This window comes from Prosopis cineraria, unplaced genomic scaffold (assembly GCF_029017545.1).
Source record: "Prosopis cineraria cultivar Desert tree isolate PC_DT_omini unplaced genomic scaffold, ASM2901754v1 PC7, whole genome shotgun sequence".
NCBI classification, from domain to species: Eukaryota; Viridiplantae; Streptophyta; class Magnoliopsida; order Fabales; family Fabaceae; genus Prosopis; species Prosopis cineraria.
In genome coordinates this window covers 27158613-27173020 of record NW_026555338.1, presented here as the reverse complement: position 1 = coordinate 27173020, position 14408 = coordinate 27158613, and the positions used below count along the sequence as shown (strand labels likewise).

Genomic DNA, 14408 nt, shown 5'->3' with positions numbered 1-14408 from the left:
TAAAATTTGCAGATAAACGATGTTTATCTATTTTTTGTTCGTTTGAAGATAATGATATCTGATTATCTTTGTTTGAATAATTTTAATATTAATCAAAAAATATTCTAATGAACAATATTTAAGCTCAATAAAATATATATCACCTATATATTACTCGTTCAAATATGTATCTTGTAAAATGAATTAATTTCTTGAATAAGTTAACTGCTAACCTAACTTAACATGACACGTTGATTTACAGTTTTTCATGCTAGTTCAACAAATTAAAAAATACTACTTAATCTTAACTATCATTATTATTGATCAGTTTATCTTTTTTTAGCATCTTTTTAAACTATTAAAATTATTCATCATAATCATAAAAAAATAATTATCATTATTTATTGATTAATTTATCTTGCTTTTAGATTTTTTTTAAACTATTAAAATTATTCATCATAATCTTAAAAAAATTAAACTAGATTTGCTATAATAAAATTTTAAATTTAATTTTTTAGATGGTTATCTAATAAAGGCTATCTTTATATAAACAGAGAAAAATCAAAGAAAAATACACTTTTACTTATTGGTCTTGAAAAAAAAAAATCGAACATGCTTTTGAAAATTTTATTATGAAATTAAAGTTTTTATTTTTTATTTTTAAATATTAAATTTAATGGTATAAGATATTTCTTGATAATCTTTTTGGAGTGATTTAATTTGAGAAATTTGTATAAGAATTAATTTTGATACAATTAATACTTAATATATTAATAGGCCAATATATCATTATCATCACAGATGGATATACTAAAATTTATGACTAATAGACTCAAAGCCCGCGCAAGGGTACTAATCAAACCAGATTACAGTATCAATTATAATAAATAAGATGTCAAACATATATATTTGAGTAGGTACAACAGATGAAATAAAATTTTAACAAAATATTTTATTCATTCAGAGCTAATATAAAATTAAATTTACCATGCATAAGCATTTTTGCTTATAGATTATAAAATTAAAGACTACATAGATTTAAATTATTTTCAATGATAATGAACCATTTATGTTATTTGAATTTTTAACAACTTCAAACATTGATTAAATAATGCTTGAACAATTGGAAATTATATTTTAGGTGTCTATTCTTAAAATTTGTATTATTAGTAATAGTTTTGTAATTAATAATAATACCATATAGTAAGACGGTAAAGAACACGAGAATTTGTCTTAATTTCAAATTATTTGTATTTATTAATGTAGCTGAAAATATTTACTCCTCTAGTCCTATTTATAGAGCACTTCAATAATTATTATATCTATTTTTACTCTTTTACCCTTATTCAATGTTAGGAAAGTTATTAAATACTGGAGTATTTTATTTTTAGAGTAGGTATATTTAACAAAGGTAAAGTTTAAAAATAGTTGAATTTTTATACAAATTAATGAGTTTAAGGTATTCCTTGATTTTGATAAAAATATTAAAGTGATTTATAAATAAGATCACATGAAGTATTGTTTTTAAAAAGAAGACATTGGTAATAAGTAGCCTAACTCTTCATCAATTTTGACATTATTCAAACCTTTAAAAAAAATAGACAACATTATTCAAACCCTGTACATTGCACCGATGATAAATAATTTGATAAATCTAATGAAGCCCACCCTTGGTCTTTTCCAACTATTGAGAGGTTTATTTGGCTTTTTGCGCAGACTATATGAAGCTAGAGATAAACTCAGATCTGTTTTAGCTTTCTGAAGAGTAGCAAAACCAAACCCCATTTTCTCAACTCCTTTATTAGCAAAAGCTCCTTGACATCTATCAAACCATATATCCCAGCAAACACGTCAAAGCAAAATATCCCAAGTTACATGCTTGGTGAAATCTTTTGCTTAGCTTTCTTGAAGTTCCAAGAGATCCAATCTTCACGATTAGGCCCCTTGAAATGGCTCCAATGTTCCTATTTGACCAGCCACTTCCATCTTTCCTCTGCATGTGGATAGCCTCCTGAACAAATGTAGCTCATCTTTTGTACAATTGCAACCAAGTGGCCACTTGTTGATAAAAGCAAACCATGCTTGGCTCTTAACTCTGCCATGTGGACCTTGTTATTCTCGAATAGCCACAGGAGTGTCTTGATCTTTTTTGGACCCTTCCATCTCCAAATTCTACACCAATTGTTACCCGAGATCAAGTTGGTGCTTGCAATAAGAAACTCATAGGCAGATCGAACATTAAAGGAACCATCGTTAGATGGTTTCCAAACAAATGAATCCTATCCACACTCAACTCTCAGGAATTGAATGCAAACAATCTAGTGAGCAACATGACTAGGCAACCAAATCTTCATCTTTGCTATATCCTACCGTCCCTCCTTATCAAGGAAATTAGCCACTTGATCATCAACTTGCCTTTCAAACACAATCTTTTGAACCTATTGCATCCCTTTCTCAACATGCATCTCTAGTACCTTCTTTTCCTGAGTGACTTTGTTTCACTTGCATTGAGGGTGTTTGTCTCTCTTACTGTTGACCTCACTTGCAACAATGAAGATGAGATGTAGAAGTTGAAATACCAAAAAGCAACTTAAGAAAGGTGAGGTTTTAAGTTTCAATGACCAGTTCCTTTGCTATTAGGACAGACATGTTGCATTTGTTGAATCATACCCAATCCAATCTATTGCAAGTTAAAAATGACATCAGTTAGTTAAAAAAATATGCTTATTTGATATAGTCATCATGGCCCCTTGCTTCATTAGCTCCATTGCAAGTTTTACAAAGATGACAAAAATATTAGTATATATCCCATTCAACTCTAGAATGTAGGAGTACTAATTGTGCTACTATTTGTGTTACACCCCAAAAATTCAAGGTGTGGCCGGCAGAAATACAAGGAAGAAAAAACTTACATTCTATAAGCCTAAGCCCATAGAACACCTAATATAATAGTTATAAATTATCATACTAGCATGATTCATATCCATAACCATAAGCTAGTAGTTAGAAAATATTTAATCTATTGTAAAAATTTTAACAGAGTCTTCCTTGCAAATTGAACTTCTTGAAATCCCTACAATTGGCAAAAATATATCCAGATAGCATACAAAGTTCTACTCCATATCAGTATATATACATATATGCCAAAATACTTAAAACAAGAATGTCGTCTATATAATTCGTGAAGCGACTCTAGAGCAAAATAGAATGCTTTAATATTTGCATTAATCCACAAGGTAACTAGAGTAATAAAATGCTTCTTGCCTCAAGGAGTCACACGAGGTCTATTGAAAATAAGGTCTAATTCTATTATTTGTATACCAAAAATTATTTCAATAAATAATATCCTCAAATAATAATAATAATAATAATATAAACAATAACCATGAACATCTAAAACTTGAAAGAAATAACTAGTTTAGTTATTGATGGTGCTAGATAGATAATAGTACAATTTATTTTCAATCTCTTAAAATTTATAAAAAAAATACAAATTCATCATTTTGAAAGTGAAAGTATAACTTGGAAAACTATGCTCTTTGTTAAGACCTAAACAGAACAAATAATAGGCATAGACACACAATTTATAAGAGTAAATAATATCTGGTGTGGCAAGAAATCATGAAAAACAGGTATAAACATAAAGCTCATGAATAATAAGCATAGATTATATTCACAAAGTTGCATCCTCTATTCCAAGTGTGTTGGTAGACAGATGAAACTAGTATCTCTAATGCATTTTACTAGCTAAGTGTACTATAATATGTCAAGGGCCAAAACTGTTATTAGCAATTAGTGTTTTGTATTCAGTCTTATAAAATATTTTTGACAAGCATGGAATTTAAATATCCTTACAGTTCAAATTGTTCATAAATTCATAATGGCTACTTATCCTTTCATTTGTAGATTGTTCAATCCATGCATGAATAATATATTCTGGAAAGAAAAATATTATATGAAAATATATATATATATATATATCAATAATTTCAGATCTTGTAAAACCTACACTCTTCAACTTGAATTTTCCAAGGCTCCATATTATATATAAACATAAAAAAAATTAAGGAAAAATTCTATTTATGCAATCAAGCTCAAATAAATAATAATAATAATAATAATAATAATAATAATAATAAGATCATCACCTTTAATTCATATAGAACTAAATGTTATTTACTTACTTAATATATATTATCAAGTTATAAAATTTTCTTCTTATAACTTCAATCAAGCTTTCTTTTTTTCTTTTTGAAAACCTATCAAGTATATATAAAATTTTGCAATAGACTTGCTATAAAATTAAGTAAACTCCTTCCCAACATCGTCATTATCTTATATATCTCAAAATTTTCATATTTGATTTTAATCATAGATAATTACGCAATTGGAATATAATTTTCACTTAGGCCTTATTTCAAACACCTTATGTGCTTGAATTTTCAAACCATTTAATAGAGCTTTTCTCTTAACCTTTAGTCTCCTGCCCAACAGATTAAATTCCAAACATCCATAATCAAATTCATCTTGTTTTTCAAATTTAACTTTCCCACCAAAGATCAATTAAGTTTAAAGGAAGTTCAAACCCACCTGCCCATCTTGCTCTTTAGATTAATATTTCAACTAGACTCAAAACTCCCTTTCCGTTCTTAACCATGCATAGTAATAGCAAACAAAAAGAATTGTAACCCCAACCATTCAAGCACACATACACACCTACAGATCCAACAAGAAAGAGTATTCAAAACTCCTCATATTAGTTCAGCCATAACCGAGCAAGGAGAAAGAGAGAGAACCTAGTGGTGCGGAAAAATGAAGGAGGAAATGGATCCAAACATATCAACGAGATAGCATAGGAGTGAACAGAAGAGTTTTCGAGCTTCCCTCCTCTTGATCGTCGACGACAGCACTTAAAGAAGAGGAAGATGGTGATGACACAGAACATGAGTAGGAAATTGAAATGCCACATAATCCACCACAGCAAAGAACGGCTGATACGATTTGTTTTTTTATTTTAGAGCATTGGGTTATTTTTGTCTTTTTATTAATTGCTGACGTTATATTTCTTGTTGTAATTCATTATAGAATTATCGATATTGTTAATGAGATTACCTATTCCCGAATTTCTCTCTTCCCCTTCGCCTTCTTCATCTCCTTATGCCTTCTATCTTCTGCTCTGCTCGTTCTTTTGCTCTGCTCTGTATTTCTAATCCTATCAATGGTATCAAAGCAGGTCGCTTCAATGGCCAACAATAATTCTTCTTCATCCACATTCGATGATGAGTGGGTTCAGAAGACTACCTTCACCAATTTCAACTCAAATCGAGACGAGGATCTGATGAGGGAGCTTGTGCAAATGAAACAAATGGGAATGCTGGTTGAGTTTCAGGTTTGGTTTGACAAACTCATTGGTAAGGTAGTCTTACCTGAGAATCTGCAATTGAACTGTTATTTAAGGCCTCTTGAGCCTGAAGTAGCTAGTGGAGTTAAGCTTTAAAGACGGTAAAATCTATGGGAAGCTAAGAAACTTGCTCAATCTGTTAACCGAGGCCTCCAACTCTCACTGAGTGGCCACAATGTCAATTATTCACCGCCAACAACAGCTAATAAAAAAAAAAAAAAATCTGAGTGTGTAGAAGTCATTGGTCACTAATCCATCTGAACCTTGTGATAAGGGTACTCCTGATTTAAAGCAATCATTAGTCGTTACAGTGCAAGTCGAGGGTAATCATCCTACCGAATCAACCATGCTGCCAACCAATGACGATAATGATGAAGAGATGGTTTTCGTCATTTTTAGTGATTCACAATCTCACCATTAAGGGTTCAAGTTTGATGCAGCCCAGCGATGATATGGAATCCATTTTCCTTCTTCCATCCCCAACTTTCTTCCTTGGTGTTATGACTGACCTTATGTATTTTATTCTTCCTTAGATAAAACATTGCTGGTTTGATTCTGTTCAAGGAGAAGAACTTATGGATTATGCCCTTAGGCTCAATTTCCTTTCACACTTTTTTTGTTTCTTCTTTTCAAGGGTCAGTACTGGCACTGATAGGGTGTATTCGAGGATTTCCTGGTAGATGATCTTCAATCCGGGTATTTCACTTTTTATTTCTAGCTGGATTTACCAAATAATAGAGTTTGAGGTTTGGGCTCTAAAGCGTTTCCCTGCATTCATTTTCTCCATTTGAGCTTGTTACTTGGAGTTTGCCATATTATATTTGCCCCAGACCAAGTTTCTTAAATTAGTGGATGCACCACCTCAATCCTTCATGTTGCTGTCAATTATCTCTCAATAAATTGCTTATTGTTGTAGCTTGCGGGCCTTGCAACCATTGAATATTGGGTTTCTTCATTTAACTACTATACTTCATCATGTTTATAGTGATAATAGGATGCCTTATTTCTCTACTGTGAATCTGTGACATTTGGTTTTGGAAATGACAAGAGATATTGGGATTGGAAATCAAAGGCTGCCATTCAATCCTCATTTGTTATTGCTCCACTATCAACTTTGACATTGCTGGGTGTTGGACCTTTGCTTGTGATATCACTACCCCACAACCAAGAGAAAGAAAATGGTGCAAATTTCAAGATTGGAGGAGGGAGATCTTGAAGCATGACAAACATGGACGAGAGCTGGGCTTAAAAATTAAAAGACTTTTAAAACCATCACTTATAAGCTGGATAAAAAAGACTAGCAGCTTCGGCTTACCCTTACACTCATCTGAGGAAGGAGGATTCGAAGCTGAAGGCATAAATGAAGAAAACTAGGGAATGTGTGTGTATGAAGCTGAGTTTAATTCAGAATAAATTTGAATTATCTGCCCTTGAGGGAAGAGAAAAGTTTGGGAAAAAAATAAAATCCCCGAAAGAGACACAATATTCCGTCTCAAATACCAACTGATCTGGTCATTTCTATTAGATTAATATTTAACTTTGAACAATCTTTCGAAACAAATGTGATAGAAAAGTGGTTGGGAGGTTTTTTGTTTTCTTATATCTTATTTATTTATCCGATATTTTTGTGTGATATTCAAGAATCAAGATTGATGTTTTCATTAAAAAGAAGAAGAAGAAAGATTGATGTTTTCATACTTGGAGATCAGAGAGACTCGATGAGACTAGAGTACTACTACTCGTCATTATTGTCAAATTCACGAGTTCAATCTTTGAGTTTATTAATTTTACATTTAGTTTATAAAATTGCATCAATTTATTCATAAACTCAGACTATATATAAACTTGGTTATAACTCATAAGTTGACTTTTTAAATTTATCATTTTTACATTTCTAACATACAAAAATGTGTCAACTTGCTCTTAAATTTGGACTAGATATAAACACAATTAAACTTATTAAACTCATTGATCTTTTCACTGAGTTGAGCAAGTTAAGTATATGCTGTGTAAAACTCAATTCATGACCTGGTTCAAATAAAAATAAAACTAAAAAAAGCTAAAACTAATATCAATAAAAATGAAAATAAGAAATACCAAAAATAAGTTGCCATATTTCAAAACTCCTATGTTGAGTTTGATAATTTATCAATATATATGAATTTAATTTCAATGATTTATATTTGAGACATTTAAATCAAAGTTGGTTATATTTTATATTTTAATTATTTAATTATATATTTTTAATAGCTATTATGATTAGTCTAGGCTGGAGTGATAATATCCCAAAGTTTTTAGGACAGCTAGTGATGGACTAAAAAATAAAGATTAATTCTTATGAGTTTAAAATTTGAATTTGCATTCCCATTATAAGTTTACTTGTACTCACGAGTTTGATAAGCTCAGTATCTATTACCCATAAATATAATACCTCTATAGAAATTTCTAAACACGCACCCCATTTTTTTTACATTGATCATAGTAATAAATTTGATAAAAAAATTAAATGTATATAAAAATTATTTGGATTCTCAAATATTGTTAGGAATGAAAAGTGATGGCTGAAATGGATAGAAGTTAATATTGTTAGGAATGAAGAGCGATAGCTGAAACGGACAAAAAGTAATGGAAGAGCACTACTTAATTTAAACTTCAAATCTTAAATTTATATATACTTTTTCTTCATTTTATATTAGTTATCAAGTTTAATTTTATCTAATGTTAGATTTTTTACACCGACTCAAGTTTACTCAAACTTGGACAACTTTACAAATATCCATTATACTTTCAATATGAAATTTGCTTGTATATTGAGATAATTGGCATGAGCAAAAAGCATTACATGGACAAGAGATTAGGCATCTATACATAGATTGATTAGTAATTTAAATCAACACCAAGTATAAGATTTATATTTCAAATTGTGAATATTCTTTACATTATTGAAGGCATGAAAATGAGCCCACCACCATCTATATCATAGTTTATAGATTGCAATTTTCAGATGCTTTTTGGTACACATACCGCTTAGCAGCAGCAACATAAGCACCTAAATTCAAAACCCCTAAACCTGCAAGAAGATAATAATAATAATCAAGGCGTGAGCTATTCAGATTATTCCCCAGCCATCTTCCTCTGCTTGCTTTTTCCACAATAGATATAATACCACTACTAACAAAGCTTCCAATCCCAAAATTACCAAGATAAAATGCAGCTCCTATGCTTCTCATAGACTCTGGCATTTGATCGTAAAACAAATGTTGAAGCCCTATGATTCCAAAAACATCAGCAACCCCACATATGATATATTGAGGAAGCAACCACCAAACCCTAATTGGCACGATTGCTTCAGAGTCGTCCAAGAGATTGTGATCTCTTACTACTTTAAGCCTTTTGGCCTCAACTAGGGCGGCCACAAGTATGTTTAAAATAGAAATGAATAGTCCAATGCCTATTCTTTGAAGTATTGTAATTCCTGTGGGTTTGCCCGTGAATTTTCTGATCGGAGGCACTAAGAATCTGTCATAGATTGGGATTATGATAATGGTGGCGAGGTTAGGGAAGGCTAAGAGTGATGCTGGAGGAATGTTGAAGTGGGGTCCAATGGATCGATTCATTGTACTGCCTTGTTTGGTGAAGAAGGTGCCCACTTGAGATCCAATTATACTATTGTACAAGCATGTTATCCATATGGGTATGAGGCCAAACACTAGCTTCATCTCTTCTACTTGGTTTAATGTGCATAGCCTCCAAGGGTTTCTTCTATTGCTTGATGCGTCCGTATCATCAATTACCATCGCCTTGTCCAAATAGCTGAAGCATTTCAAAAGTGCAAGACTCAGTATATTTTATTCGATTCATGTAATATGCAGATAAAATGACTAAGTAACTTAATACAACAAAAAAAAATGCTACATATTAATCATTGAGAATTGGGAATATAGATCAACCATCAAGCTACTTGCTTAAGCCTATATATATGTTTTTGGACTTGAGCTTTGAAAATTGAGATATTTTAGTACAAAAGAACTTGTGTTCAACGCATTTAATTTAAACCTGAAAAAATAGACTCGAGCTATCTATTTAAGCTCATACTTGTTTTCGTAAAAGAAACTGTGATTATATTTTCTTAGGTAAAAGTACAAATTTAACCATAAATTACTTTTAATGAAGTACCTGATATCCTATATCATGAGCTGGTGTAAAATAAATTATTAACTAAGAAAAACTAAACACCCAACATCTTCAGTTAAATTTGACCGTCCATGACTTTACTCTAAGTTGTGGGTCCACATTTCTTTACATTTCTTTTACCCTCTCCTCCACGTCCGCGTTGCCATGGGAGAAGCTTATGTGTAGTTGTAGTTAGAGTGGTTAGCTTGAACTAACCTATTTTTATTTATAGGCTAGCCTGCTGGTCACCCAACTCTAATTCAAGTCTAAAATGAATTAATTTAAATGACAATTATATATGAGACTTCGTCAGAGTACCTAAGATGTTCCGTGCGAACATGAGTCAGAGATTGAGGCTCCATAAGTATATCACCACTGGCAGTATCTCCATAGCAAATACCTCTTCCATGGCGCGTCTCATCGACGTGCCTCTTCCGAACCGCTGCTACTACCACTTGTGCCATCGTCGTGAAAGGGCTTCCCATAGGCCCTTGTTTTTTGTACCTCCTTATCCCTAACAAGAAAATACCAAATGCCACCGCCATAGCCACTGCTGCTATGCCAAACCCTACGTCCCATCCAATATTATCCTAAATTTACAAAATACCAACCAAAAAATTTATAACTAAGATTAATAAAAAAGAGAAGCACAGAAAAATATCCGTTCTAGTCATTTTTCTAAGAAAAAAGTAGTAATTAATTTTTTCTTGCTGGACTTCACAAATTAAAAAAAATTGATAATCCATATTTTAGTTATTTCACCGAAAAAACAAGTCATTTTTCAAAAGAAAATAATATCTAACTTTTTATTGTTGGACTTTACTCATAAATTTTAAAATAAGGATAAATTTTGCAAAAAATAAAAATGACGCAAGTCCCTAAAAAAATAGTAATTGAATGAAGAATAAATACCTGGACATAAGTAACACCAACGGCGGCAACTAAAGCACCAATGACAATGCCTAAGAACCACCAATTGAAGAAGGAGGTCTTAGCTATTCTCTCTTCAGGCGATGAATCGTCGAACTGATCTGCTGCAAATGTTTGAATGCATGGCTTGTGCCCTCCTTCCCCAATCGACAATACGTAAAGTGCTAAGTACAACATTAATCTTCGACTGTGCACAGGAATCAATGACGACGCTGATATTGTCAACAAAACCGTTCCCTGCGCGTGCATACGTTTTCTCCAACTTAAATCAATACACGCATATATATAGGGAAAATATAAAAATATGTCCTTGTACTTAATTGATTGCGTTTTGCTTTCTATAGTTTTATTTTGTTTAGTTTGGTCTATATCAGCAACGTTAGTCTCTTCACTTGGAATATGAAATTTTAGACTTTGCATCCATTCTTTTTAATATTTTGAATATTAAATTTATTTCATTCTTTTTCTAAACTTTGTTGGAATATTAGAGGTGATTATGTGTTAATCACTTGGTTGTTAGTGACCATAGTGTATATATAAAGACACAACTTTGGATTAGAAATTAGGAAGGTTAACTTAGTCCTCATCATCTCACCTTAAAGTATAGGGTTTAATGTTTCATCCTGTAGTTTGGGATTGTTCTACAATCCTTCAAGTGAAGGATTCCCTTTCTTTGTAATGTCGTATTGTGTTCGTCAATGAAATATGTTCGGTCTCTTCTTAATCTCCCTAACAGACTTACATCTAAATTTTTCAACTTTTTAACTCAAAGCAGTTTTTTAATGATTAAATTATGTTTAAAATTATTTTTTAAAAAAATTACCCCTAACCAAAGAATTTTGCTCCTCCAGGACTCTAATTTTAAAAATGCACATAAAGATCATGAGTTAGCATTAACAGAGTTAGTTTTGTTAACATGTATTTAACTCTATTAACCCATTTACTAACATATATTTAATCCTGCCTTCATCTCCCATATTCTGTTTAAGCCAAATGTAAAAGAAATTTTTTTCCTATTTACATTTTATTTTTAATCATGTCTTTGGTCAATTTATTTATATGTTATTAGCATCTTTTTATCATGTTAACAAAAGATATTAGCAGAATTACAATGAAATTACCTCTATCAGTACCAACTTATGGTCACTATGTGAATTTTTAAAATTATGACTAACCTTACAAACTGATCAAACTAAAGAGATTGAAAATAACAAAATAAAACTATAAAGACTAAAAAAAACACAATTAAAGTACAAGAACTTAATTATAGAGTCGGGAATAAGGGTCGACCTTGGAGACATTGTTTAAATAAGGGTTCAGATTTTAAAAATTATTTCTTTAAAGTAACCGGGCTTTAGGCGTAACCCTAATAAACCCTGTAAAAAAAAGCTCAGGCCTGGGCGGCCCTTCAGGCCTTGTCATATTTTTTTAATGGAACAACAAACGCACGCTTGAACTTTGAAATCACAGACTTGTTGCCTGAAGCCCTCCCTAGTCCTAATTTTTGAATCGTGCATGAACCCTAATCACTCCTCACCTTGAACCTAAGGTCGCTTTTCCCTCAGCCTCATGCAATTGCCCTTGCCCCTTCGTCTCACGCCACTTGTTCTTACGATATATCTAAATATTTTGTCTTGTGATATATGTGAGTGCGTATATTTAATAATGACACAATTTTGTTAATATTTATTGTAGGTGAGAAAGAAGTGATTGAAGAGTATATTGACATTGAAGTTCCTCCACCTTCAATAAGTGAACCTACTTTTGAGGGTTCTAATGTTTTATTTATAGATGAGGAGGATTTAAGTTTTGATTGATGAATGGTATAATTAATTTAGATTTCTAAATATGTGTTGTTCAATTTCTAAAAAATTATGAGGATTTTATTTTTTTTAAATTTTAAAATATTTTAATTAATATATAGTGGTTAATTTTATTTAAATTTTTTGAAATAGGGCTTAAGAGCTCGACCCTGAGCCCTTCAAATAAGAGCTAAGCCTCAAAAATGGGATTAAAATTGGAGAACTGGGCTTAAGGGCTCAAGCCCATAAGGGTCGAGCCCGCCTATTTTTTCAGCTCTACTTAATTGTCATGTTTTTCCTATCACATACTAGCCAAACAAAATAGTTTACATATATATATATATATTATTTAAACGTGAAATTTTAAATTCAAATTTAAATTTATCAATCTAAATGCTACCATACCATTGTTGACATTTGGGATGAAAGTAATTAGTGGGTATAGATGTAAATACCGAGAGATAGATGATGGAGGCGAAGATAATGGTCATGAAACGACCGAGATATGAATCAGCAATGAAGGCTCCGACCAAAGGAAACACAAAGGAGACACCACCCCATATGTTGACATTCTGTGCAGCTGTCACTATTGGCTCTTTCAAAACATTTGTGAGGTAACTTATCAAGTTTCCAACTAAACCATAGTACGCTAGCCTCTCTGCCATCTCCACAACTGCATATATGCATACATTTCAACAAAATTAATTATTTTATTTTTAATTAAAGTCAAGTTTTGAGCTTCAATTTAGAATGAGAAAAGAAGAAGAATTTAGGGGCTATTCGGTCGTTGCTGAAATTTAAGGATGAGAATAGAATGGAATAAAAAAAATAGAGGAAAAAATAAACTAAATTACCCTCTTTATCATGAGAAGCATAACAAAATTTAATATCATATAGAATCACCACAACTGCTACAGACATCATGAATCATGAACATGGTTGAACTATCTCCCCTCCATATTATGATCATTTTATTTTTGCATTTTATTTCTTTATTTCACTTCATTCTCATCCTTTCCAGCAAAATAAACGGGTTCTTAAATATGAGATATGTGAGCAAGAAAGTTAGAAAGAGAGAATATACATATGATGAAGATGGCAGAATTCCAGCCACCTTTGGAGGGTTTGTTATCATCACTTGAACAGTTGACTTTTACCGGAGATTTGTTGCTATTCATAGCCACTTAATTAGCTACGAAACGCAACCTAAAATCTGAAGAAACCTTGTGAGGTTGTGTTTGATCTCAACTAGATATGTTTTAGCTAGCTTTGATAGTTTGTGTGTGCGTGTAGATGTGAGTGTTAGACATACGATATACTTCAGGGTTATGTATATATACACCAATAAATAAATTGGCAGGGGTCAATCAAATTAGGCTTTAAAAGTTAACAAAGGGTTAGTATTTTTACTAGTCACATCTTAAAATGGCATGCTATAATTAGCAGACATCAATGCTTTGATTTGATTAAGAATTATTATTTCAAGTCTTTAAAGGTACAAATAGCCAAGATTCCTTTGTCTTTCTTTTTCTTTTTTTTTCTTTTTTAAATTCCAAGTTCTTACTCTTGCTATTGAAAGGATACGAGAGATTTTCTACCAATCACATATTTTTTAGTCGCCTCTCTCCAAATATATTAATACATGTAATTTAAATTTATAGGAAGCTGTACAATATAATATAGACCAGAAACTCAAGCGAACAAAATATCATGCATGTCAATTTATCAACGAATTTACTCTTCATGAGAAGCCTATGAAGACTTAATTTGGAGGCCCCAAGTTCAAGTACCAATCAGAAATAAAATATCAGTTGATTAATTAACATCGTTAATTATTCTTGCGAGAAGGGGATCATTGATCATTCTCTTACTTAACGTCAACAAATAATTAAATCACCCCGAACACCTACTCGAATTGTATTAATCATCATCACATCTTAAAATGGTTTGAATTTATTACCATTGAATACTAAGTTTTTTTTTTAAAAAAAAAGATTAAAATAAGAGGCAAAAGAACTTAGAGAAAGAATATATTAGCTAGACAGGCATTGTCAAATGTGGTTGGTTTTCATCCTGTCTTTTACCCTAACCCTTGATTTAGTTCTTGTACTTCAGCAGGATAT

General features: G+C 31.5%; 1 protein-coding gene across 1 annotated transcript; it reads right to left on the bottom strand.

Annotated features, from left to right (window-relative positions):
* Nucleotides 1-8364: 8364 nt before the first annotated feature.
* On the bottom strand, nt 8365-13463 carry LOC129316660 (protein NRT1/ PTR FAMILY 5.4-like). The gene is made up of 5 exons (XM_054961062.1): nt 13370-13463; nt 12741-12958; nt 10466-10720; nt 9872-10143; nt 8365-9193 (listed from the first exon to the last, which is right to left on the bottom strand). The coding sequence occupies exons 1-5, from the start codon at nt 13461-13463 to the stop codon at nt 8365-8367; spliced, it is 1668 nt and encodes a 555-aa protein (XP_054817037.1).
* Between the last annotated feature and the right edge of the window lie 945 nt (nt 13464-14408).

Bases quoted from the DNA above. Each gene is read 5' to 3' on its own strand.
- LOC129316660 (XM_054961062.1), bottom strand. From the start codon at position 13,463: ATGAATAGCAACAAATCTCCGGTAAAAGTCAACTGTTCAAGTGATGAT. The intron at 10,144-10,465 runs GTATTTATTCTT...TTGTAAATTTAG, and splicing joins TTGGTGTTACTTATGTCCAG to GATAATATTGGATGGGACGT. The intron at 9,194-9,871 runs GTACTCTGACGA...GAAATGCTTCAG, and splicing joins GTTCGCACGGAACATCTTAG to CTATTTGGACAAGGCGATGG.